Source organism: Nestor notabilis, unplaced genomic scaffold (assembly GCF_000696875.1).
Source record: "Nestor notabilis isolate BGI_N333 unplaced genomic scaffold, ASM69687v1 scaffold7711, whole genome shotgun sequence".
Taxonomy (NCBI): domain Eukaryota; kingdom Metazoa; phylum Chordata; class Aves; order Psittaciformes; family Psittacidae; genus Nestor; species Nestor notabilis.
The window spans coordinates 16,395-40,635 of NW_009915071.1; the positions used below are offsets into that span (position 1 = coordinate 16,395).

Below are 24,241 nucleotides of genomic sequence, written 5' to 3' on the forward strand. Positions count from 1 at the left end.
CATTTTCAGTCTGCAAAGACTGAAATTTTAGTCTGTTTGCTCTTTAAAGCTGTTCTTGCTGCCTGTCCCGTTCCTCCCCCTGCAACACGCTGGGGAGGTTTAGGGTACCACTGGGGTTCCTGCCCCCAAGGACATATGGTGCTCCCCAGCCAAATTCCGCACCCTGAGTCCTCTTCCAGACCCAGTTTTCCCCTCCTTGCCAAGCACAGAAGTCCCTGATTTAGCTCCTTCTGCAACTCCTCCAACCATCTGGAGTCCATGCCTCCTTCAGAGCAGTGGAACTGAAATGAAAATATAAGAATGGGGTGTGTTTGCATCAGTTCAGACTACCGTTGTCTTCTTTTCTTATATTTTAATTAATATTTGTACATCTGCATATCTTTAGGAAAATAATGTGAATAAAATTGAGTGTTTAATATAGTACTTTGTGCCATTCTGAAGTAACTATTGAGAAACTTGTTAGAAGCTTTAAAGTATTTTGGCTCTTTAAAGCTTTCACACTAGAAGAATCTAAATTTTGAAATGCATAACTTGTGGAGGAGGGAAGAGGCTGGGTATTTACATGGTAGTGTATCCTTTTCCCTTTTGAAAGACCCAAAGCACACTGCATTTTTAATGTTGATAACTCCTCATTAAAAACTTTAAATGCTCCTCAATGACTTCAACTCGCTGAAGGACTGCCTTTTTCTTTCCGATGTGTTAGAATTCTATATTAGCACTACTTTGCCCTTATTTCTGAATTATTTTAATGATGGCAGCCACGCCACCAAGCTGTCTGTCAAGATGTGGGTGGCGAACTATTATTTCACTTCATAAATCATAATTTACAGCGTTTTTTTATATCCATCTTGGGGATAAACACTTTATGCTTTGTGTTTTCAGCAGCAATATAAAATGTAATTGATACTTAGAGCAATATGTTAGAAACATGGACAGAGACAGCCAGGAGAGAAAAATCACAAATGTTTAGTTTTTCTGTGGGTTGGTCTACATACTGAGCATTTTTTCCATCTGATTTCATATTCTTAGCACTTCAACAGAGGATGATGATGAATTACATTTACATGATTGCTGCCTGTAGGTTACTATAAGGATGTTTCTTTAGTTACAGACACTCAACAGATCACTTAGCTCAACAGAATCATTTTCTGCTATTTCTGGTGCTGCTAAATAAACTTATCACTCTGTGCTATTGTCTTCCAGATTCATGAAAAACTGCATTATTACGAAAAACAGAACCCGGTGCCCGTACTCCATGGTGCAGCAGCCTTGGCAGATGATGTAAGTGTCCCCTGCTGAGATCACTGGTACCAAGCCTCCCAAAAAACTGTCTGCAAGCAGAACTCCTCATAGTGCAAACATATGAATGTAATCCTCTGAGCTGAAATCATAAGAAGCTGCAAATGTTTCCAAAGGTGCTGTCATCACTGGACTTGTTGCTGATATTACTTTGATTTTCATTCACTTGCCTGTTATAAAAACATTGCATGTAGATAGCCTCTTGTTCTGCTTTAGTAACTACGTAATAGAAATTACAGGTTAGAACTCTACTGGGAGGGGAAAAGCTGTCAACTATTAGTGTTCTGAAGGTCACAGACAAGAGGAATGTTTTGGAAAAATAAAGACAAATGAGATAGCAGCACTGCTGACAGAACATGAAAAATGACAGATAATACTACAGAAATGGAGCTTATGAAATGCCTAGGAAGGAGGCTTGTTAAAGAAAAAATAGAAAACTATTTAAGAAAAAGTACAGTAGTGATTTATTGATATTGGATAACTTTCCAAATTACCTTCATAACAAAAAAATAAATTGTAAAAGTGGTCAGCATTGATGGAGTAGTTCATTTCCTGTTACAGTAATTTTTATTTTAAAGAAAAAAAATCTAACCTGCCATTTCTCGCTATTTGGTTAGTTCTAGGATTCAGATGAATTGTGCACACACCTGTGTAAACTATGACTGAACCTGAGGTAGGCCAGGATAGAGAAATGCTTAATAAACTGTGGTTTAGGTGAAATCCAGAAATCTTTGTTGTATTTGATGAGCTCAGGTTGCTTTTTGAAAAAGGTAGTATGTGTTAGGATCCGTTTCCAGTACAGTATGTTTGAAACTTTACATACTTTATAGATGTTTTAAAATCTTAACTATCTTTTTATATAATTAGTAGCTTTTGATTTTTGAATTTTACAAATGTTTAGATGTTGTGAATCAATAACATTCTAACAAAGAACTAAATTAAGCATATTTGAAGTCTGTTGAAAATAGGATATAATGTAATTTAATCATGTTTCAGTAAGAGGAGAGCTATATCCTGTAACATACCAAATATAATAATGCATTAGCTTTGCCATCAGGTATATATTAGTAATATTTTTTTAACCTTCAAGTAACTGAATAATGTTGATAGTAATTTTGAAAATAAGAAAGCTGGTTGAAATTCTCTGTATTGAGTTCTTGGTGACATATTAATAATCCTTTTTAACGTTTGTGTTATGGATATCTGGGCTAAAATTCTTAATAATTTCTTATTTTTGGATGCAAAACTTAGTACTTGATATTTTCAGAAATGCTGAGCATTCTCATTCTTTTTTCAGCCCCATTTACAACATATACTTTTGGAAATCCTGAAATTGAAGTGCTCTGTCACTCCTCAGTTGAGAGAGGTCGGGGGTTCTAACCATATGAATGTATTATTATGTATATATTTTTACATATATTCTATTTTTAACAGGTATGTATATATATATGTTGGGACATGAGCGTCTCTAGACATCTGCCTACTTTTTCAGCACAGCTTCTTTTTAAGGGTGCTCTTGCTGGTTCTTCATTTTTGCTTTTCTGTAGGGAAGCAGCTGGTTTTATGGGCACCAGCCCATAGAATGAGGATGTCCTTTGGCAGCTGAAATCAGGCTAGCACGCTGCAGGATTCTCTGTGTTTCAGTAGTTATCAGCAAACTTTGAGCAAGCTAACTTATGTGCAGTGGGTTTTGTGACTCCAAAGCCCACGAAGTTCCAGGGTAAAAATGCTATTCAATTTTTGGCACATTTCTGACTAGTTTTCAGCTTCAGGGATTTAAGAGCATGTTGGTAATATAAAACACACTTTTGGTTCAATAGGCTTTAAATTAATGTTTTCTCTTCCTGGTGATAGTAAACTGTTCTACAGTTAAAGAAGAAAATATTCTTATTAGCAAATGAGTATTTCCAAATTTGTAAATGAATAATAAGTAAAATCCAAATTTGAGGTGCTGCTAACATAACCAAAACCTGTTTGTGGAGTGTGGTTTTATTTTTAAATCATTTTTAGAGGTAACAATTGTGGTGAGGCTTCTTCACTAAGCATTTTCATATTCCTAGCTGCCATACTTCTCTTTTCCTACCCCCAGTGACCTTTAGGCCGAATTTCCCATCAGAGATTCTATTTGCCCCTTTTTTTTGAGCAGTGGTGTCTGACGCAGGACTCTCTATTTCATGCAAATGGATATGTAGGTATATATGGCAAATAAGGCCTCTAGGTTATTAGAAAGACTGTTTTGGCAAAAGAAGTTTTAGGACTTTCTCCAGAAGCTTTAAACCCCCAGGCCCTGGTGCTCCTCATCTTGCCAGGCTTACTCCATATATGCCCCTCTCCCTTGCTTTGACTTCCCCTCTCTGTCATGGCAGCTCTTCATAAAGAAATTTGTGAAATGTTATGGTTCCCTCAACAGAGAATCATAGATGTTCTCAGACCACTTTTCCTGCAGTCTTTGGCATAGGAAGTGATCAGCATGCTATTGGTGTGCCCGAAGTGTCTGTGTAGCTTGTACTGCTGGTAGCTGTCATGAACCCTGGCACTTCAACAACAACACAACAAATAAAAATCCAGTCCAAAACTCCTAGAAGCACAAGAAGCAGCTCTTTTGATATCTATTTGCTAATCTGGAAACATAGCTTTGTCTTCCTCCTATTCCATCATGGAATGTTACCTGTCCCTTTCAGACTTACAGCAATTCTTGGAAAAAGCTTATAAAACAAATTTTTAATTATTTTATCCGTGAACGAATACTTTTTAAATTATGAGATTAAAAAGTTAAAGAAATAACAAAATATTGTTTGTTTCTTACTGCGCTAAACTTTAAGTACCTGCATTTACATTTGCAGCACCAAAGCAAACACCAATGCTGCTGAAGTTAATAGATGCTTGTGCACAATTTATCCGAGAGAGAAATGCTGAAGCAGTCCTTTTTACTGAGTGACTTCTAGTCTTTGTCAATGAAATATGAATGAATAGATTTTATTCTCTACTGATGAATAGTACAAGCTAAAAAATGAAAAGAGAACCAAGGGGAACATGTGTCATGTACCTGCTGTCATTCCCGTCATGGATTATTTTCAGCTTTGCAGAGCTTTTCCATAGAACATGCAGACTAGATTGCAGTCAGATTATCTCAATACTTGGCTTTATGTGCCTAAAATATTTCGTTCTGACCTTTCCTACAGAGATCGTTTTCTGTATTAAGACACAAATACTGTTAAGATTAGCTTTGATGTATTTGATGGACATTTTTATCTATGAGTTATAGTTAGAAGGCTTTGGGACTGTAGGCGATGAGTTTTTGTTTCAGTCTATTACCCCTGTACTAATTTGAAGGTTAGAAAAAACTTACTTCTAGATTTGTCTATTATATATAATTATGCAAAATATACTTATATCCATTTATCTTGAAAATTTATACAAAATGAAAGCACAAATTTAGAAGTAGGCTAGATGAATAATATTCCTTGCTGCAAGTAGCCAATCTTTGAGACATTTTTATGATACTGATTTAATGCAAAGAAAATGATTATCTGAAATCACGTTTTGGATTATAAGCCATGTAGCTTCAGAAGTTTAAACTGAAGTTCAGTGTTGTGAAATATGTTTTAGCTTTTCCTTCTTCTGGAAAAATAGTTTGAGTCTGAAATCCTGCAGTAAAATATGCCTCCTGAGTCCAAATTAGTTGAGAATGTCATGATAAGAAAAACTCAAGACATGAGCTAAATTGCCATGGGATTAAACATTAGACTGCTGCTCTATTGTTCAGCAAACCACAATTTTGTAGTATAACCAAACATAAACTAATGATCTTGTTGTTAAGACATAGTTCGTGCATTTTAGGAGCTTGAATTGTTGATGACCTGTTATAAACTATATTATGATTAACTTGCTTCACGTTTAACAAGCTCCTTCCAGTGTATGCGTAAACATAATAAAAGGTTCAGATTGCTCACACTGTAGGGGCACTTTGCTTTCTTATCCCAGTCCTAAACAGCACAGCTACTGTGGGTTTTTGGAAGCAGTGTGGATTTCACCACCTCATTCGAAACTGTTTTTTATAGACAGCGTCGAAGTTTGATCCAGTCATTTTTACAAGCAGTCCTTTGTCTGCATGCAAAGGACCATTCACTTAAATGAAGTGCAGGGATTTGCCCCCATCACTATAAATCAGAATGTGATCAGCTGCACCCTTGCCAGAAATGATTACTTGTGTTTAACTGAGCCAAAAGGCCTGGCTTAAATCTGGTCCACTGAGGGCCAGAAAAAGAGGTGTGGTTATTGGTGGTGTTTTCCTTCATTCTGGCTTCTGTTTGAACACACTGGAAAGTAATAACCTTGAACAAGATAGATTCTGGGTTGTCATTGATGCACTGGGTGAAACAATGCTTTGCTAATGGTTTTTGTGTTGATTCCATCTCCCACTCAGCTAGCTGAGGAGCTGCAGAGCAAGCCACCGAGCAACGACATCAGAGAACTGTTGAAACTCCTCTCAAAACCCAATCTCAAGGTGAGGATGTGTTGCACCTGCGAAGTGCTCTCATCATGGGTATGAGCATCTGCTTCTTTGGGCTGCGCAGAGGATTGCTTTAACAAATATGTGTGCTTTTAAGAAGGGACACAATGTTAATTGGAAATACCTGTTACGAAGAAATACATTTAATGTTTCCCATAAATTATTATGCTGTTACTGATATTTATAAAAGAAATCTAGTGGAAAGCCATCACTTATTTACAATGGATATTCTAAAAAGTAGATACTTGATGTTTGTCTTTTGCTAACTTTTTTTTGCATGTGCTTCATAAATTTTTACAAATGTGCTTTTATTAAAAGGTTTTCAGTCATACCATTGATTTAATTGCGCCGTGCATAAGCAGAGCAACTCGATGCTTTGGACAAAATTCCTGATTGAAATTATTTTTTAAAAAAACTTAATTTTGAAAACTTTCTTCAAAACTCTTGAGCTTCTCTGTGGTACTTTCAGGGAACTTCATACCTTTTATCTGACAGTAGACTATAGAACTGTTGAATTGCTGAGGTTGGAAGAAGGTTGTCTATCCAACATGCTGTTCAGAGCAGGGTCAACATTGAGTTCAGAGCAGGTTGCTCAGGGCTTTTTGCCATCAGATCTTGAAAATGCCTGGGAACAGACGTTCCATAAGCACTCTGGGCAGCCTCTTAAAATTTCTAATTATCCTCCTAGTGAAAATGCTTTCCTTATATCCAGTCAGAACCTCCCCTGTGTATCATTTTTAATGCACACTGTCACATTTTTTTTCCACTCTAAAGAGAAGGAAGACCGTAGTGCTTTAGATGCATATCACAGTGGTAATTATATGCAGCAGTTGATAAATTTAGAGGAAAACTGTAGAGTGGAAAGGAGTTATTTTTAAGGCAGTTGCTTCCCTATATTCCCTGTAAGACACTGTTCTCAAAACTTGAGACAATATGGTATCTTCAAAGTGCTACAAAAAAGATCAATTATACCTCCTTTTAAAAGATTTTTGCACGGTTGGTTATGCTAGTTTGCAAAATTACAAGCTGTTTTTCTCTGAAGGCACAAGTAATGTCAGTGGTGTATTATAAGAGGAACTGTTGGTGCTTCAAATTGCAGAGATCCTAAGCTTCACTGTAGGTATTTCATTGGTGAATGTCCACATGTATTTCATACTTCTGAAGCTTTCGTGGGCTGAGTCTGAAGACAGCTCATTTGCCACAACTGCATCTTGCCCTCTTCCTTTCTTGCTTTCTCTCTCTCTTTCATCCATCCCCTTGCTGCCTTGCTCCCCCACCCTCCCTCAGTGACTTTCTCATTCAGTCACTCTTCTTGTCTGTTCCTTGGAAGCAGTTAAATGCAATGTGATAATCTTAGTGGGATTTCAGGGAAAAGTGCCTTACCCTTAGCATGGCTGATGTGATTGGACAACTGCAGTAACTTAGCAAATGTCTTTCTTGGTTGCTGAGTGAGGTGGCTGGCTGCAGGCTACCAAGCCCTTTGCATGGCCACAGTGCCTAATCCTGCACAAGGCACATGTTTGCCTGCCCTGAATAGCTTACATAGGTTGTGTGCATTAGGGGAAAGAACTGGCAGCATGTGTGATATTTTGGCCTATCCATTACCTTCTTCACCTGCCATCTCATGGCAGACATGCCTTGGAGAGATACTAAATTATCACAGCTTCCTTCTCCATCAGGTTGACCAGGTAAGTGTACTGCAGAGGCTGTTTAGTTGAGATTCTACTGATTTCCCTGCTCTCTCTTGGGCAGAAAAGGGAAGGAAGGAGGTTGCTGGGACTCAGTATTTCCATTTCTTCTGCAGAGAAGCCCTTGAGTCTTTTCAGCTGTATCTGAGCTTATTCTGGACATTGCATAAAATTTTCTAGCTTTTCATTCTTAGGTTGATAGCTGGAGAGGATTTCTTTGTTTCTTTCCTTCTAGATTCCTTGGGCAAAATGATGGCTATAGCAAGTCTTTCTCACACATCTGAAATTATTTGAGTAACTGATGGATCTTTTCCAATGATGTTGCATAGGCTTTATCTAAAAACTTGCATATTGCTTAATTTGGGATTGACTTAAACTGGCTGTATGCTATTCTGTGGGGGAAACTTATCTCTCCTGATCTGACTTCTAACTGCAATGGAGCTGACAAGAGAACTTCCACTTTCTTACAGCTCTGCCCTAATGTTCAGGGCGTAATGAAGGATGGTTAGGATTAGTTCACTGCACTACATCACTTCTTCCACAAGCTGGGTGGTGTAGAGGGACTGGTCTAGCAAGGTGACTGTAACTTTGCAGGTTTGGTTAACATGCCGAAAAAGGCTGAGAGAAGTTTCCAGCAACTGATTATATTAATATTTCTGTATTTTCTCTTTGTGTTATAAAATTGTTTTGTTGAATATATATCTGAGTGTTTGCATCTGATGACTAAAGTTTTGACAGGTTTGTGTTGTTTGTGGTTTTCATCCATAGAGAAGTGCTTTAAAGAAGAAAGTAATTTCTCTGAGGCAGTTACATTTATCAGACCTGAGATTTCCAAATTTCCTAAAAGTAATTCCAAGGTTTTGCCAGGTGCATTTTCTTTTGGCAAAAAAAATAAATTGGGCATTTCTAGTCTTTTAAAAACTGCATGCAATATCCAATTACACTGAGTGGTTTGTTTTTTTTTTTTTCCCATGCTCTAAAATGTGGTATTCTTTACCACAATTAAGTGAGCTAATAATGGTTGTGGTTTATCTTTTCTGATTAAAACAGGACTCTTGAAGTAGAAAAGAGCACGTAGCTCTGGGAAATCAAGTGGATTTGTTTATCTGTGTGTGAGAATTGCATTTCCTTTTAGATTTAAAATATAATTGCAGAGTCCTATGGGCACAGACCAGCCACATCTATTGTTTTAGTTTTCAATGTTGAATAAAAACTTAGAGTTTACATTATGCAAACCTGCTATACCTTATTAAAGGTATTAACAAGTATAACAGTATTTCTGTGCCTTAGAACCCAAATCCAGTTGAATGCAGTATTTGATTTTTAAGCGGACCTGAAATTAACTCTTTGAAATGTACCTTGTTATCTCTCATTCAAAAAAACGTAAGTACAAGCAATGTATTATCTTCAGCTCTTTTCTGTTGTAATGGCATGTGTGCGATCAAATGTTCGCAATCACTTGAGAGAGATAACTGTTAATAAATGCTTACAGGGGATAAGTATGCAAGTTTAGAAGGTCTGCTGAGGTAATTGTTCAAAAATAGCATAAGAATTTGAAATGTCAAACTTAGAATGACGGTAAATAACCAGAACTAGAGGTACTGAAACTTACATTGCTGTGCTTGCGTTTCTTAAAGCTGTGAGGTATGTGAGGTTTTTGTTTGATTTGTTTTATTAAGTTGCAATAAGGTACATACCTTAAAGACATAAAACATAAAAGACGTGTAAATTCGCAGTGGGGCCAGGCCAGCCTGCAGGCAGTGCTGCATGGCTCTAGTCTGGTGTTTGGACATACATGAGGGCATGCTTGTGTGATTTGAAACGGTGGCATATCAGGCTTGGATCCACTTGCCTAGCTCTCTGTAAGCATATTTTAGATTTTTGAAAGTGAAATTTCAGACTTTTTCTGGTGTCAGTGTCTCCTGAGTATTGTAGCAGCAGCACCCACCAACAGGTTCTGCATTGCAGTGGGACAGGCCTGTCTACCTGCCTCCAGCTCAGGTCTCACAAGGCGGACAGCATCTTGGTGCACCTGTACAAAATTTGCTGTGCAAACCCTGCCTGCTAGCCTGTCTTCTGACAGATGTTTAGACTTCTTTATTAATCCTTTCCATTTCTTCGACATAGGAGTGGTGCTTTAAATTAATTGTCTATTAGATATTATGCGCAGTGCTACCACCGTCTCCATTATGAGAACCAGGCAGTGTGGAATGTCTGTTATAACTTCACATGAACAAGGAATGGTGGGAGGACTGTATTCCTGCTAGGAAGTTTTTATTCTCTATAATTCAGACTAATGGGCTGTATTTGAAGGTGGGGTAATTCCTGGCCTGTGTGGGAATAAGTACTGCACCCACTCCTGGGGTTTTCTTCAGTTCCTGGAATGACTTTTTAAGCCTTTTATAATACTTAAGGTGTAACCATGAAATAGGTTATTTTTAACCCTATTTCAAGCATACTTTGCTAATTTTATGAAGTAAGCATTTCGAAGATGGTTTGTATTTTCAAGATTTGGCCCTTACATTCCAGTTTTGTTGGCAGATTTACATTTACATTGAAGTTATATGACTTAATGTTTGAGTGAAAAACAATGATACACTGTTTTTCGTGTGTAAAAGAAAGGAAGAAATATCCCTTAGCTTCCTTATCTAATGACAATATTAAAGTTAATTAATGTGTGTTGTAAATACGCAATATATGAAGCTTGACATAACACTAAACAGGCTTAATTGTTTTTATATTTTCTATGACATGATGAGCAGAATATATAGTAGGGATATACATAAGGAAATTATTTTTCCTGATTTAAAGAGAAGACACCAATGTGTGTGCTTCTGTAAAGAATATGAATAAAAGCATAAAGAAATAAGTATTTTCAGCTTTAATAGTTTATGATTTGGAGAAATTTAACTTTTTAACTTAATTTTAACTTAAGTGACAGCAAACTCAATGTATATGTTGTACCAAACTCTGGAACTAATCATAAAAGTTTCAAAGATTATGATCAGGTAGGCACCACTGCAATTGAGAAAGATGCCTTCACAGAGCAATTTGGCTTTTTTTTTTTTTTTAAAAATCTGGAAGTATTGCTATTGTCTGGGAACACTATGCTTTTTTTTATTAGCTACATTATTTAGAGACAAAATGCTTTTTAATTGTTTTACAATTGTATAAATTGGAATGTATAATTGGAAGACTAAGATTCATGATGCTAACACAAAATATATCTAAAAGGGAATTGAATTCTGGATTTTTAAGGTACATGTCACAATCAAGTTAGCAAAATGGTCTTATGTGTTAGGGATATAATGGGAAGAAGGAGAACTAGAGCTCTGTCAGTCACAGGGTAGAACCCCAGTGACAGACACTGTAAGGAAGGAGAGGTAGTAAATGACAGATGGTCAAACTAAGAATGAAAGACTTTAAAGACTTCCAAATTCTCTTCCACTATAACTAAAAAAGCTTTCTTGAATAGTAGCTCTCTGTTCCTATCCTGGCAAGCTGATAAAAGCTGTATTCTTTTTGGGACAGTGACATAGCACAAGCTCATAATTGTTATTTTCAAAATTATTTGAAATCTGAAAAACTGAAACAATTAACTATAGGAATTAACATTTTGTTGATGTGTCCGTAAACAAAAAAGTCTACAAAAAGAATCTTTTAGTCCATTGAACAGTATTATCCCAATTGTACTAACTTCGAGACAGGCTTGGGATATATTATTCCAATCTAACTAGCTCTTAACTGATCATTACATATTGAAATGTGCAATTTACCATTTGAATTTAAGCTATATTAGGGTAAATTTAGTGTGTTTTAAATTAATATAAAATCTGACCTTTGTGATCATTGCTGTAATGGACATAAAATAATTACTTTAAAAGCTTATGCCACTGTGCTAGTACTGTTCCAAAGGATGTTTATACTTCTTACGACCTAGAGGAAATTAAGCTTTTTTTAACCTCCTAAGAATGCCATGGTAGTTTTGCCTGTTTCAGAAAGGTTTATCTTCTCGTTTTGTGTGCTGAAAGGTTTGCCAGCTGCTAGTCTGAAACATAAGCCAGGTTCTGAAACAAGGACACAAGGCAGGACTGTGAATGACTTCAGTGCATCATGGTACGCAAGAATGTAAAGTATTTGGATCACTTTAGGCACTGTAGCTGTAGAGGGAACAAGTGATGGATGTACTTGAAATATTTTTCTTGGTTTCTTTTTCATTACCATAGAATGAATAGAATTTTGGAAGTATTTTGAGATAACTTGCAGAGTGAAGGGAAAACTGCTCTCGGATGACTGGGAATGTTTTCAGATTAATTTATCCATGGACAACTTCAATGTGCTGTTCAGAGAAATTAAAGATTCTTTAAGCAGTTTTCAGTTTTTAAAAGTTGCCTTCAAATGGCAAAGATGCATAAACCAGAAAACTGTAAATAGGATTTATGCTTCCTGTTTTATCACCAATTTAGGTGAGGTGTACCTGACTTCCAGTTTCACAAAGTATAAACAATTTGCATTTGTAAACATTTTAATCTAATAAGTACCTCCTTGGCTTTCCCTAAGAATAGGACCATGAATTTAGCAAAACTAAAACTGCAGATAATGAAGCCAAGACATTTTGCTTTTCATATGTTTCATGTATTTGTTTAGGTTTCTTCAAAAAAATAAATAGTGCTTCTTTTTACTTGAAGTATACCTTTTCTGTTGTTCTGTCTTGTTCTGTTTTTCTTGTATTTACTGGGAAGTAAATACTGAGGCTTACTATATTTGCACAGTAACTTAATAGACTGTTCTAATCAAAGTGCTACTTGTTCTGTTAAAAAACCCCCCAAACAAACATTCTAAGCCTTTATCAGCAGAGCATTGTAAAGCTGCATTACAGTCACTGGCAAAATTTGACACAATTTACTCTGTAGGAAACAACAGGCATTCTTCTACAAGAACATTAACATACAGAGCTCTCAAAGAAAATACTGGGCTACAATAATATAAAACAAAACCTGGGTTTGCTTTGAAATGTTCATGAAGCACTTCTTATAACATGTAATTAAAAAAAATCTTAATCTAATCTTTGTCATCTTTCCAACATTTCCTTTGTAATTAGACTTGCTGTGGATATTCCATCAGGGCTTTTTGCTGAAATATGCAGGTTCTGCAAAGTCAACATTTTCCACTGGAAATTGTTGGGATTTGCCTACAACTGTTCAGGTTTTGCATCTGGAGAACCCAAATACAAATTTCAGGTTAGTTGACATCTGAGCTGTATTTGAGCTGTTACTGCATCCCAGGCACTTGGAGGACCTTTTGGCCTTAGAGACCTGTCTTGTCGAATGCACCAATGCTTTCTATTTTGCTCATGTTCCTGGGAGACTATTCTCCTCCTCTTTATGAAATATTCATGAGCACACATGGTAACATAAACCTTAGTATCTGTTGAGGAAGCATAATTTACCATTATTTATAACCATTTACTTGTCAGTGGACTTTGAGGTTTGCTGGTAGGACTGATTACAGGAGTTGTGCTCCTAAATTGTTTTTTCCATACAAACTAGTTTAACTTTATTAATATGGTGAGCTGGAGTATATTGTACTTCATATGTCAACTGAAAAGCTACCTACATAATCCTCATTTGCAAAATCAGATGCCACTAATTTCTAAACCTGCAAGAGCCTCCTTGATTTTTTGGATGGTGGGCTGTGAAATATCAGCAGTGAGAGAGAAATATTTATTTTCCCCCTGAGTAATACATGCAAATGACTGAAAAAATAATCAAGGACCACAGCATTGATGGTTTGATAACACTGGTTGATGGATAGCCCATAAATGTACTGAAAACACCAGCCATGAAGCTGGGGAAGATGAGGCAGTGCTGGGAAGACTTTTGTTGGCAAGCGGATGAGATCCTTCTGCCCAGTGTTTCCTGCCTTTAAACTGTTTGCCACTTTGGGAAGCCATCCATCACACATTTTGGCAACCTTGTTAGAGGAAAAATAGATTTTATTCTCAACTCTTTTCAGCTTTAGACCTTGACTTCCTATTTCCATTTCTGCTTGCACCCATAATTCAAAGGAGTTTTTTATAGAAAACTTTTTTTGGGTGGGGAGTGCTGGGAGAATACGTTACTGTCTTTATTTTTGGAATGTTCATGTTGCTGGAATGGAGTAAGTAAAACATAAATGTAATAGCAAAATAGACCTTTTAAAAACGGCAAGAAAACCCTTGATTTTTCACATCTGACAGGCAGAGAAAATCAAAAAGCAGTTGTGGCACACTCTGAACATGGTAGGAGCTGACAGAGCATACATATAACAATATACAATGTATCATAAGTATAGATATAAAATGATATAAAGGAGATGAAAGAATACTGCATGAACATATTTAAGCAACAACCATCATGTTACTCTGGAAATGCTCTCGGGTCCAATTCATGTGATAACTCAGCCGATGTCCAATGGACAGCTTGCCTGTCAATCTTCTTAGATATATGAAGAGAGCGCTTGCTGGCAGCCAACATATAATAAACAAAGTTATAGATATAATAAACAAAAGCGGAGCCAGGCAGGTTGGCAGCAGAAAATAAAAATTGGAAAAGTAAATCAAAGAAATTCTTTGGTTAAATATACAGACTTTCCCACATGAAGGAACCAACTCTAACCTGTGTAAGAATGTTGAATTGCATAAACGTAACTGTAGCATTCACAAACTGCATAAAACTTGTTAACACTACCAAAGCTGGTAATTTAGGAGGAGGAAAAAATCACTATGGATAAAATCATATCCCGTTCAAGTATCAATTCTATTCAGCTAGGAAAAAAGGAGAGACTGCACAATATGAAGCAAATAGTCCTTTTTTTTTTTTTTTTTTAGTTGTCATCTTTTTATGCTGCTTTTTCCTTCAGTGTTGCTTTTCCCTTGCTGAACCATATTCTACTTGAACTTTCCATTCACTGTTTCAACAGTCTCCCCACTTCTAGTTTTCTGATGAATCCAGATTCTTTTAACCTCATCGATCAGTAGATGTTTTTCTTTTATTTTTTAAGACTTTAGACATCATGCTGTTGTCAAAGACTGGGTCATTTCTAAAAGACACTTTTTCAGGAAGAGCTATTGCAGCCTCAGCTTTTATTTTCCTTTAGTTTATATTTTCACATTATTCCTTTGGGAGGGAGGGTGTCTTCAGGTGGTTTTCAACCAAGAAAAGATGTATTCTACTGCTGTAGACACTTAATATTGTCAGGAGACTGCCACTTCTTCAGAAAACAAGTTGATCAAGGATTGCCAAGATATCGAAGAGTGCTTCTGTCTCAGCATTTTCCACTCTGAAAACCATGTATTTGTGCTCTTGGAAGTTACTTGAATAGGGCTTAAAGCTTCAAGAGCACTTTAGCTACATGAATCACATTGTGAACGTAAACCAGACTTTTTTCAGATTCTTCACTATTGATTTAAAATCAGAGCTTATTCTGCTATTATCCACAACTGAGGCCTGTCATCTGGAAGAATATTAACACCTTTACCAGATGACACAGGCGGGCTGCGTGTTTCTGTGAACAGTGAGAACAGCTTGACTTCAGAAACATCTCTAGGGGCCGCGAACAATGAGCCAGAGGAAACGGGAGTCTGAAGATGCAGAAAGTTCACTTCTCTGTTGGCTATTGCTGTCTCGCTACCAGCTGCAGGTAAACCCATCAGTTCAGACTGGTGAATCTGAAATCAAGAAACTGCATTTTCAGGCAAGGTAATTACCCTTGTGTGAAAGAACATTCGTATAGTCATGAATAAAGTCCACTATTATAAAGAGGAAAAAGTAATATATACTGAATATTGATCCAACTGAGATGTTGCTTTGCTAAGAACATTAATGTATGGTAGATATTAAGAACACAAAACCACACATGTACAGTATGTTTTAAATATTTTGAATCACTTCTGTGACCCAAGAGCATCAAAGTCAATTTGGAAGAGAAAGGGATTTAGTTGCCAGTTTGACAAGCTTGGGCTAAAAGGCAACTCTGTTTTAAGTACAAATGGGACAGTTTGAAGCATGGAATGTTTTTTTCTCTTTTGTACGTATGTAACTGGTGTCTTCTCACACGATATATCACTTCTGGGGATTTTATAGAGAATATATAGGAAAAATATAATATTTGAAGGATGGAAAGAAGCAAATTAACCCTTGTTATTCTCCTCATGAAGTAGTACACCCATTGGTTTCCTGATTGCAACCAGAAAATTTAAAGGACTTTATTTCTTATCATCACTGTCAAAGGTTTTTTGCTTTTGTCAATTGAATATTGTAAATTATTTTCAGTAGCACAAGTAAAATGTGTTAATTTCTTTGAGAGTTAACTGATTTCTTTAACATCATGTACTGCATTTGTTTAACTTGGGAATTTTGTTCATAACAGAAAACCTCAGATTTCTGTAGGAAAGTGATTAGATTATTGTGCCACCCGAAGGAATTATATTACTTTTCTACCTGATAAGTGGTTACTGTATCTTGTGTACTCACTCAGTGATTCTGTTGCCAAAAAACAGATCAGTTCACTGCTGCCCGCCCCATCCTTTGATTGCTTGAGCAGCACTACTAAGTTCCTCCTGCCTATAGTTTTGTTGCTTGCTTCTGCTTCTAGGTTATGGTTCATGCTTTAGCCAAGCTGGAGTATTCAGCTAATGTGGTTGTTCGTTTCTTTTAGTTGAGATGCCCATTTTTGCCTACCTTCTTGTTATCTTGTTAACCCTTATTTTGCATCAGGATTAGGGTTTCATGAACTCCTCTTGCAGGCAGTGTTGGTGGTGAAGAGACTGCCACGCATTTCCCTTTTCTGATGTCTGTTTTACCACCTATTTGCTGGAGAGTGGAATTAGTGGGGTGGCATTCATCAGTACATCAATGTAAAAGCTAGCCTATGTACTCAAGATAGGTTTAAAGACTAATTCTCCTGTAGAAGAAAGGTTGCTCCTTCCCCCCCCCTCCCCCCCCCCCTTCTCTAAATTCATGCCCTTCAGTGGGTTCAGTCTTCTCCCAGCTCTTTCAGCTTTTCTTCTTTGATATCTGTCACTGGATGATTTCACTCACTTGATTTTAACTTTCTGTAAGTTACTCATAAATCGGTCTTTCCAGTCTTGAATACTTTTTTCTACTAACATTTTCTTGTCTTTTTGTCTTTCTTCTGTAATCTTATCACAAAGGAAAACATGATATGGCTAGACATATCTGTAGGATGAGCTCTGCCAGGCAATTTCAGAGGCATGTTGCTGTGATTGATGATGAAGGTACTTTTCTCCTCCAGTGTAACTTCTCTTTGCTAGCCTCAGTGGAAGTTACTGTCACCATAGCAAAGCAAAGAAGTGGGAGAAAATATCTCTGTCTCATCTGAGTTCAAGCTGAATGGCCAGAGAAGGTGGCTGGTGCTAATGATCCAAGCTGTAACTGGGGCAGCAAAGTCATGGTCCATTTTGTTCCATTTGCTGACTCTGCTGCCAGGGAAGTAATCTACATGATAGGCAAGGTAACCAGCAGCTGGTTTGACAGTGTCACAGTTTGCTCCAGCTGTTAGCTTTCATAAAAGTTGGTTAAAGTCCCTACAAATTTTATGTCAATACTCTTGGCTATTAATTATTTATTTTTCTACTCCTGTTGTTTTCAAGTAACATAAAGAAAAAAGCTGCTTTTATTTCTTTGTCAATTCTGTCCTTTTTCTTTATTTAACTTACTGTTTTCTAAAATGTTTTTCTAGACTAATAAATGTAAAATGTTTCTGATAAGTAAAGCTTTACTTAAGATATATATTTTTTTAAAATAATGGAATTAAAAAATGTCAGGAGTTGTGTTCATGGATCAGGGGCTACTTGGGGTATTTTTACTCTTACAGATCTGAAAATATAAACAAGAAAAAGTAATATAAAATTTGTCGTTGTTTTAGAAGAGCAAAAATGTACTCAGTGTAGGTAAATGATATACATTTTTCAAAATATAGAACTGTTTTTATTAATAACATTCTCAATTTAAATAAACATTTGAAGTTTTGGAACACTTTAAGAAAAAGAACTTTGAATGTTTCCACTGTCAGATTTTCTTTGTGTAAGTTGATAGTGTAAAATTCCAATTTATAAACTGTGAAATGATCAGTGATAGCTTTAATATGAAAAATATAGCACTAGTTATTAGACATTTCAGAGGCCTGATGAAAGTCTTCATTTCCAGCTAGATCATGTCTAAGAATTTAGCTGAACATCAATATTTATATTTAGGTAGTGCAGGAGTTTGAATCATACCTTCTTTCAAGTTCTAAATATGGACCATGTTTACATTAGTGAATCATAAGCCTAGAACTTAGAGCTGAAATAAAATCTTTTTCTCCAGAGGTGCTTTAATATACATGACCGAAATCTTGGATCACACATGCATAGTTCTGAAGAGCTGTGTATCTGAAAACAAAAACCAAACAAAACAAAAAAATCATCTGCCCTTCTTGCAGTGCCTTGTGATAGGCAAAACTTAGTGTAATTGAATTGAATACGTTGATAGCTTCTTACATACAAAAAGTGAACATTACTACCTTTACATTGCCTTGTGCATTTACTGCACAATTATTCTGAATGCGTCTTGTTTCTCATAGGATCCAAGTTTTATTTCCTGGCGCTTGAAATTTGTTTGCTTATAAAAAGTCCCAAACTCTTCTATGAAAGTCTAGTCTGATACATAGTTTTTTGAACTAAGCATACATTATATTAACTGCATAGTACAAAGAAGCTGCTGAAGAAATGTCCTTTTACTCTGTGAATATGGATATTTCTTCATGTGTTGAAAACATAGGGAAGTTTTCTTGAGTACAGGCTCTAACTGCTTCTATTTGAATATGTCAAGTGAAATCAAAGTGGCTATGTAAGTTTTGTTTGCAGATTAGTTATTGCCCAATATCTATGCTGCTAACTATTTCAAGAGCAATTATGGTGGACAGAGTAGGGTGTTAAAAGAAGCAATGATGGAAGACAAGCAGGAAAAAAATTGTAGCATGTTCAGTGTACAGCATAAACAAGTTTGTGATGACAGAAGCCCTTCTGGAAGCTTCACTGAGAAAAGATGATTTCTGGCATTCATACTCATCTAAAATATGCATCTTTGCACTGAAATGAAGTAGTACTACAGTTAAGGGAAAATATCTTATTTGAAAAATGTAGTACTTTGTGATTTAATATGTGTTTTGGGAGAAGTAGGGAAAAGGTTGATAAGTTGCAGTTGTGAGTGAAGAAAAGCATCATAAATGAGCCATTGACTGGCACTGGTTTATAATCCTTGGGCTGCATTATTGTTTTGCACGCGGTGTCCAGGAGCCTGGTCTGGCAGTCAGAACAGGGAAGTATTTTATTAACGCTGGTGGCATAATTAAGTGTAGCAGTGGACAGAATCTGTTTTACGAGTTTTATTGTCCAGGGTTAGGTTCTTTTGAACATGTTTTAAGTTGCTGCCTTTTACTCTGGAAGTGGTGCTTTGGATTATATTCATCTGTTTTCTCTATCTGGCTGATTGTTTTTAAACTGCAATATAGAACCTCATTAAATTGAACCAGTTCATGAATGTGCCCTAGCTTTATGTGGAAAAACGTAATTGCAGAAGACTAGTTTTAGAAGTCTTAACTGTAAGTAGCCTGAAGTAAAAGCAAACACTACTTTTGTTTTAGTATATCTTTGATATTTCACTGCATGTGATTGCATAGCTTTTATGTATGTAATGCTTCATAATACACATTTCCAGGAGGAACCATAATTGCTAGCCTGAGGTTTTTAGCTCAAATGTAAACTAAAACTAATCTTTGGTGGGAGGGAGCTGGTGATTTCTAATGGTAATAGTACAAATTTGTAACTCTGTCTGGGGAAGAAAACCGGAAATAATTAGTGTGTTGAAATGATTTTATCAAATTGTTCAATATGCATAGCAATTAGTAGAACAATACAAATTCTCATGAAGCAGGCATCATCATCCTCTGTGTTTATTTAGTTGAAGACCTAAGTTCAAATTTAAACTTCAGAATTTCAAGATTACCATATGCTCTTTGTCTTCAGCTTTTGACGTGATAGATTTTGGCTTTGCCTGGAAATTGTTTTCTGTTGTTACAGTCTCCTCCATTCAGGAAAAAAATCCTGGAATAGCATAATGGAAGTGTCATGCTTTTTTAAAACATTTGCATTATCCTCAAGAACATACATTTTCTGGTCATTGTGTACTCAGTCAAATATTATCTCCCTTTTATTAAGTAGCAAGTAAACTGGCATTGGAGAAATGTAGCCATTTTCTGGTCTTTATTAAGGAGTTTCTTCGTAATCATTGTAATTGTTATAACAGACTCATTATTATGGTCATGGAGATGATATATTCTGTATCGTCCATGTCAACACTGTTGATGTGTTATCCTAAACATCTCAACATTTTCTAAAATGCTGTATTTTTTTTGTCACTTCTGCTGTTCAGACTACAACTTTTCTTGTTATGACTCTTTGAGAAAAAATACCAGGCCAAAAGATAAAATATTCAGGGATTTAGGAGCAACTACTTGGAAACAGAAGTATCAGAAAACTGTAGATAGGATTATATGTATGGCTGTTGCTTTTATTCCTGCTACAATGCATAGTTTTCACTACAAAATAAAAGTATTACTTAACCATTTTTTACCAGTTTTAAAGGTATTATAGATAATGAAGGCTTTTCAAAGTAGAGAAGAACTTTGAGTTGTGCATCTAGAAGAAGCTGTGAATTTTAGATTATAGCTAAGATATTTTTTTAAGAGCCTTAGAGGAATGATCTTTCTACTCCCTTTGAAGATTTTTTTTTTTGATTCACCAAGTTCATAAATGATTTTATTTTTAAGATTGAACCTTTTGTCAGGCTTTATTAGACTTTTCTTTGAAAAATCTTTTGTTGAACTGGAGGCACAACAGAGAAAGGAGGCAAGACACATGACAGATGGCTGATAAGGACCCGCCTAAACCAAATCATTTCAGCATTATGTTCCTCAATCTCAATCGTGAATTCCACAATAAATTAGAAATTCTTAAAATAATTTGGAGCTTGTACAAAATGGAGCTAGTATGTAAGGGATCCAGTAACCAGGTGAGCTTCCAGAGCTCCTCTGGAGGGAATGGTTGGGCAACAGCTTAGTATCATGCATCTCATGAACAGAAGTACTGAACAGAAGTACTGGAAGATGCTTATTTTGCTTATTTGTTCCATAACTTATTGCACAAACTTTTTATGTAGGACGTGAAGAATGATGTTCTTACTGTAGGAGACTTAGGTTTTTTCCTGTTTATAATAATTGTAATTTCAAGCTATTGTGCAAAGCACTTGGTGTTTTTGTGTGTGTGAATATAGTGTTCTGTATCCATAATTTACTAGATGCATACATTGTGTTTATGAAAACATACTTCATGGGGTTGTTTCATCAATTTGACATGTGTTAAAATCATATGTAAGAATTATATTCAATCTACATGCTACATGCTAGTAGCGTCTATAAATAATACCCTCTGCTTGTTTTTCATAAACTTTTCAGATGTCAAATAATATACTGACTGTTAATGTTTCCAGGCATTGCTCTCTGTACATGATACTGTTGCTCTGAAGAACTACGATCCTGTCTTGCCCCCCATGCCTGATGATATTGATGAGGAAGAAGATTCAGTAAAAATAATCAGGCTGGTAAAAAACAGGGAACCATTGGTAAGTAACCGTCTTTTGTTTTGGGGTTTTGTGTTTGTGCACTGGGTGGGGATTGTTCAGATAATAAACGAGAATAGGTGACATTAACTTGAAACATGGACAGACAGACATTACGTGTGTTTATTCATAACATTCAATAATACACTTGTGACTTCCATTCGCAGTCTTTATTAGTAAAGCACATGAAATAAATAATAAGGATTTGTTCATTCATGGTGTTTGAGCATTATATATGTGGGCCAGACTGAGCATTTATATCACTAATGTATTCATCTTTTATCTTGAATTCAAATCATGAACTTGTTTTAAAATGAGAGAGAGAGAATGAATCCCCAAAGAAATCTTGACCTTTGTTGTGAACTGTGCCTGTTAGCATTCATGTAAAAACATGTGACCTTCCAATACACTGAAAAGAAAGCATAAAAACATATTTTAAAACACTTGAATTGAAATCTGGGCAAATTTAAGATGTCTGCTGTTGTACTTTGGATTATGAATACTCGAAAGTTAATATCTTCATGGGGATATCTGGAAAAATGAAAGGAGTAAGCCTAGGTTGTGTTACAAGAATATGAAAATATTTTACTGATTTGGTTATTTTTATTTGCTGTAGAGTGGAAGTCATCTTGTGTAAAATTTAACTATATTCTTTTTCTCCTGCAAACCAGTAAGAGCTTTGGTTTATGTTATACTGTGTATTCGTTTTAACAGATAGCAATCCTGAAAAAATAGCTGCAAAGTTACTTTGAGAAAGCTGTGATTTTGTACTTGAGATGACAGTGGGAGAGTGATGCCTCTGTTAGACATACAGCGTAGTTTTCCCACAGTAGATAACTTACTATCAGTTTTATTCTTGATGTATTTCTGGCATCAGTAAACAAGAAGTAAGTTTTGGTATTAACTGACTGTAGGTGCCCATGAGCATAATTAAAAGTTTGGCCATATGGAAAGTTTTTACTTTGTTTTAACATATTAAAACTTCTCCCCATCCCCTCCCCCCGCCCCCAATATATAAATCACAGCATTCCTCTTTTTCATCAAAGAAATTCTTTGAGGAAGAAAACAAACTTGCTTTAGGATACTCAGAAAGAGTATTAATTCTGAAAAATGTGAAAAAATTTGAACATGTAGTAAGAAATGAGTTCTAACCAAGCAGCTTATTTTCAGTGTTAATGAAAAGACCCTTGATTTTTCTTGCATTTGTCAGGAAAATTTTCATGAAATCTTAATTTACATAGTTTCATATTTCAAGCATGATTTACTACGAAGATTTTTGTGAGTTAAATACTATAAATTACAAAATGGATTGTATAAATAGCAACTTCGGAAACAAAACTGAGGGAAAACTTATGAGAGATACATACAAGTTTTCCAGATTTTAAGCCCTTTTAAAGGGATAATTAGGGTTGCCTAAACCAAAGGTTATCCTTTGGCTTGTTCCTCAAATTGCACTCTTACCCATTTACTCCAGTGGGATACTGAGCTTTTCCAGATACCAGCATGTTTGTTGTGGTTTATCCCCAGCTGGCATCTCTGCCCCACACAGCTGATCGCTTGCTCACTTTCCCCAGTGGGATGGAGGGGGAATCAGAAGGATGAAAGTGAGAAAACTTGTGGGTTGAGATAAAGAGAGTTTAAAAGGTAAAACAAAAGCTGCGTGTGCAAGCAAAGGAATCCATTCACCACTTCCCATGGGCAGGCCAGCTCCAGGAAAGCAGGGCTCTGTCGCACGTAATAGTTACATAGGAAGACAAACACCATCACTCCAAACATCCCCCCTTCCTTCTTCCCTCAGCTTTGCATGCTGACCATAATAACATTATGGTATGGGATATTTCTTGGGTCGGGGGGGTCAGCTGTCCTGGCTGTGTCCCTCACAGCCTCCTGTGCACCCCCAGCCACTTGCTGGTGTGGTGGTGTGAGGGGCAGAAAAGGCCTTGACCCTGTGTTAGCGCTGCTCAGCAAAAGCTAAATCATCCCTGTGTTCTCAACACTGTATTCAGCACAAATAAAAAACATAGCCCCATACCAGCCACTATGAAAAAAACTAACTCTATCCCTGCCAAATCCAGCACAATCTCTTAAAAGGTGCTTCCACACTTAGCACAGCTGTTGTGCTAAGGAGGTAACAGGGAGGGTTTTATTTAGAACTTTAGTTTACTAGACAGGATGACAGCCATGGAAAACATAAAAAATGTGAGAGAACTCAGTTCTATGGTTTTAAGACTACTTAGTTTATTTACCAAGGCAAAACCAACCTTCTAATGGAGTCTGTAATAGACCTATTCTAGGAAGAGGCAAAGGGCGGGAGCTAATTGCAGCCTACAGCTACTTGAGAGTGGGAAGCTCACAAGGACAGTAGAATCAAACTCTTCTCAGCAGTGGAAGATGCTAAAACACAGGGCAATGGCCACAAGTTGCAGCCCTGGGAAGTTTAGACTAGAAATTAGCAGAAGTATTTCATTAATGTGTAGTGTCATCCTCCTCTTCCATAAACCACCCATAATCCATTTTAACATTATTAATGTTAACATCAAACATTAATTTCTTTGCAGCAGCTTTATAGTGACTTATTATGACACCACCACCACAATACATAACAAAGATATTATTCATTTTTTTGTCTTCCCTAGATTTCTTTTGTCCCTTATGTAGGGGTGAGAATAAACTTGGATAGTAATTTAGATAAGGTCTTACCAAAATATGGCACGGCAGAATAAATAAAGACAGGTTTATACTACATATATTAGATCTACTGCATTTATGCTTCCTCAAGTTAGTTTACCAAAGAAAATATATGCCATGATAAATGTTTACTAAATCATTTAAAATTTCATTTTCTATTTATTTGCATGTCTTTTTAGTGGCTTTTCCTTCAGAGCTTGTTCTAAACTCTCGGATATTCTTAGTACAGATCAAAGAGTCTTTGCTTGTTCAGTTTATCTGTTCACTATTTTCCTGTCAAAAAGTCTGACTTCCACCTGCATTGTTCTATCAGGATTCTTGCTACTGAGTTTAAG

At 36.3% G+C, this 24,241-nt stretch overlaps 1 protein-coding gene across 1 annotated transcript in view; it reads left to right on the plus strand.

The window, feature by feature from the left end:
• Positions 1 to 1,203: 1,203 nt before the first annotated feature.
• MPP7 (membrane protein, palmitoylated 7 (MAGUK p55 subfamily member 7)) overlaps positions 1,204 to 24,241 on the plus strand; it is a gene marked incomplete at its 5' end in the record, with an annotated part of 64,091 nt that continues 41,053 nt past the window's right edge. Inside the window, 3 exons of the mRNA XM_010023941.1 lie at positions 1,204 to 1,281; positions 5,726 to 5,806; positions 21,090 to 21,221. Of these exons, the coding sequence (XP_010022243.1) occupies positions 1,204 to 1,281; positions 5,726 to 5,806; positions 21,090 to 21,221 (291 nt within the window). The remainder of the gene's footprint in view (positions 1,282 to 5,725; positions 5,807 to 21,089; positions 21,222 to 24,241) is intronic.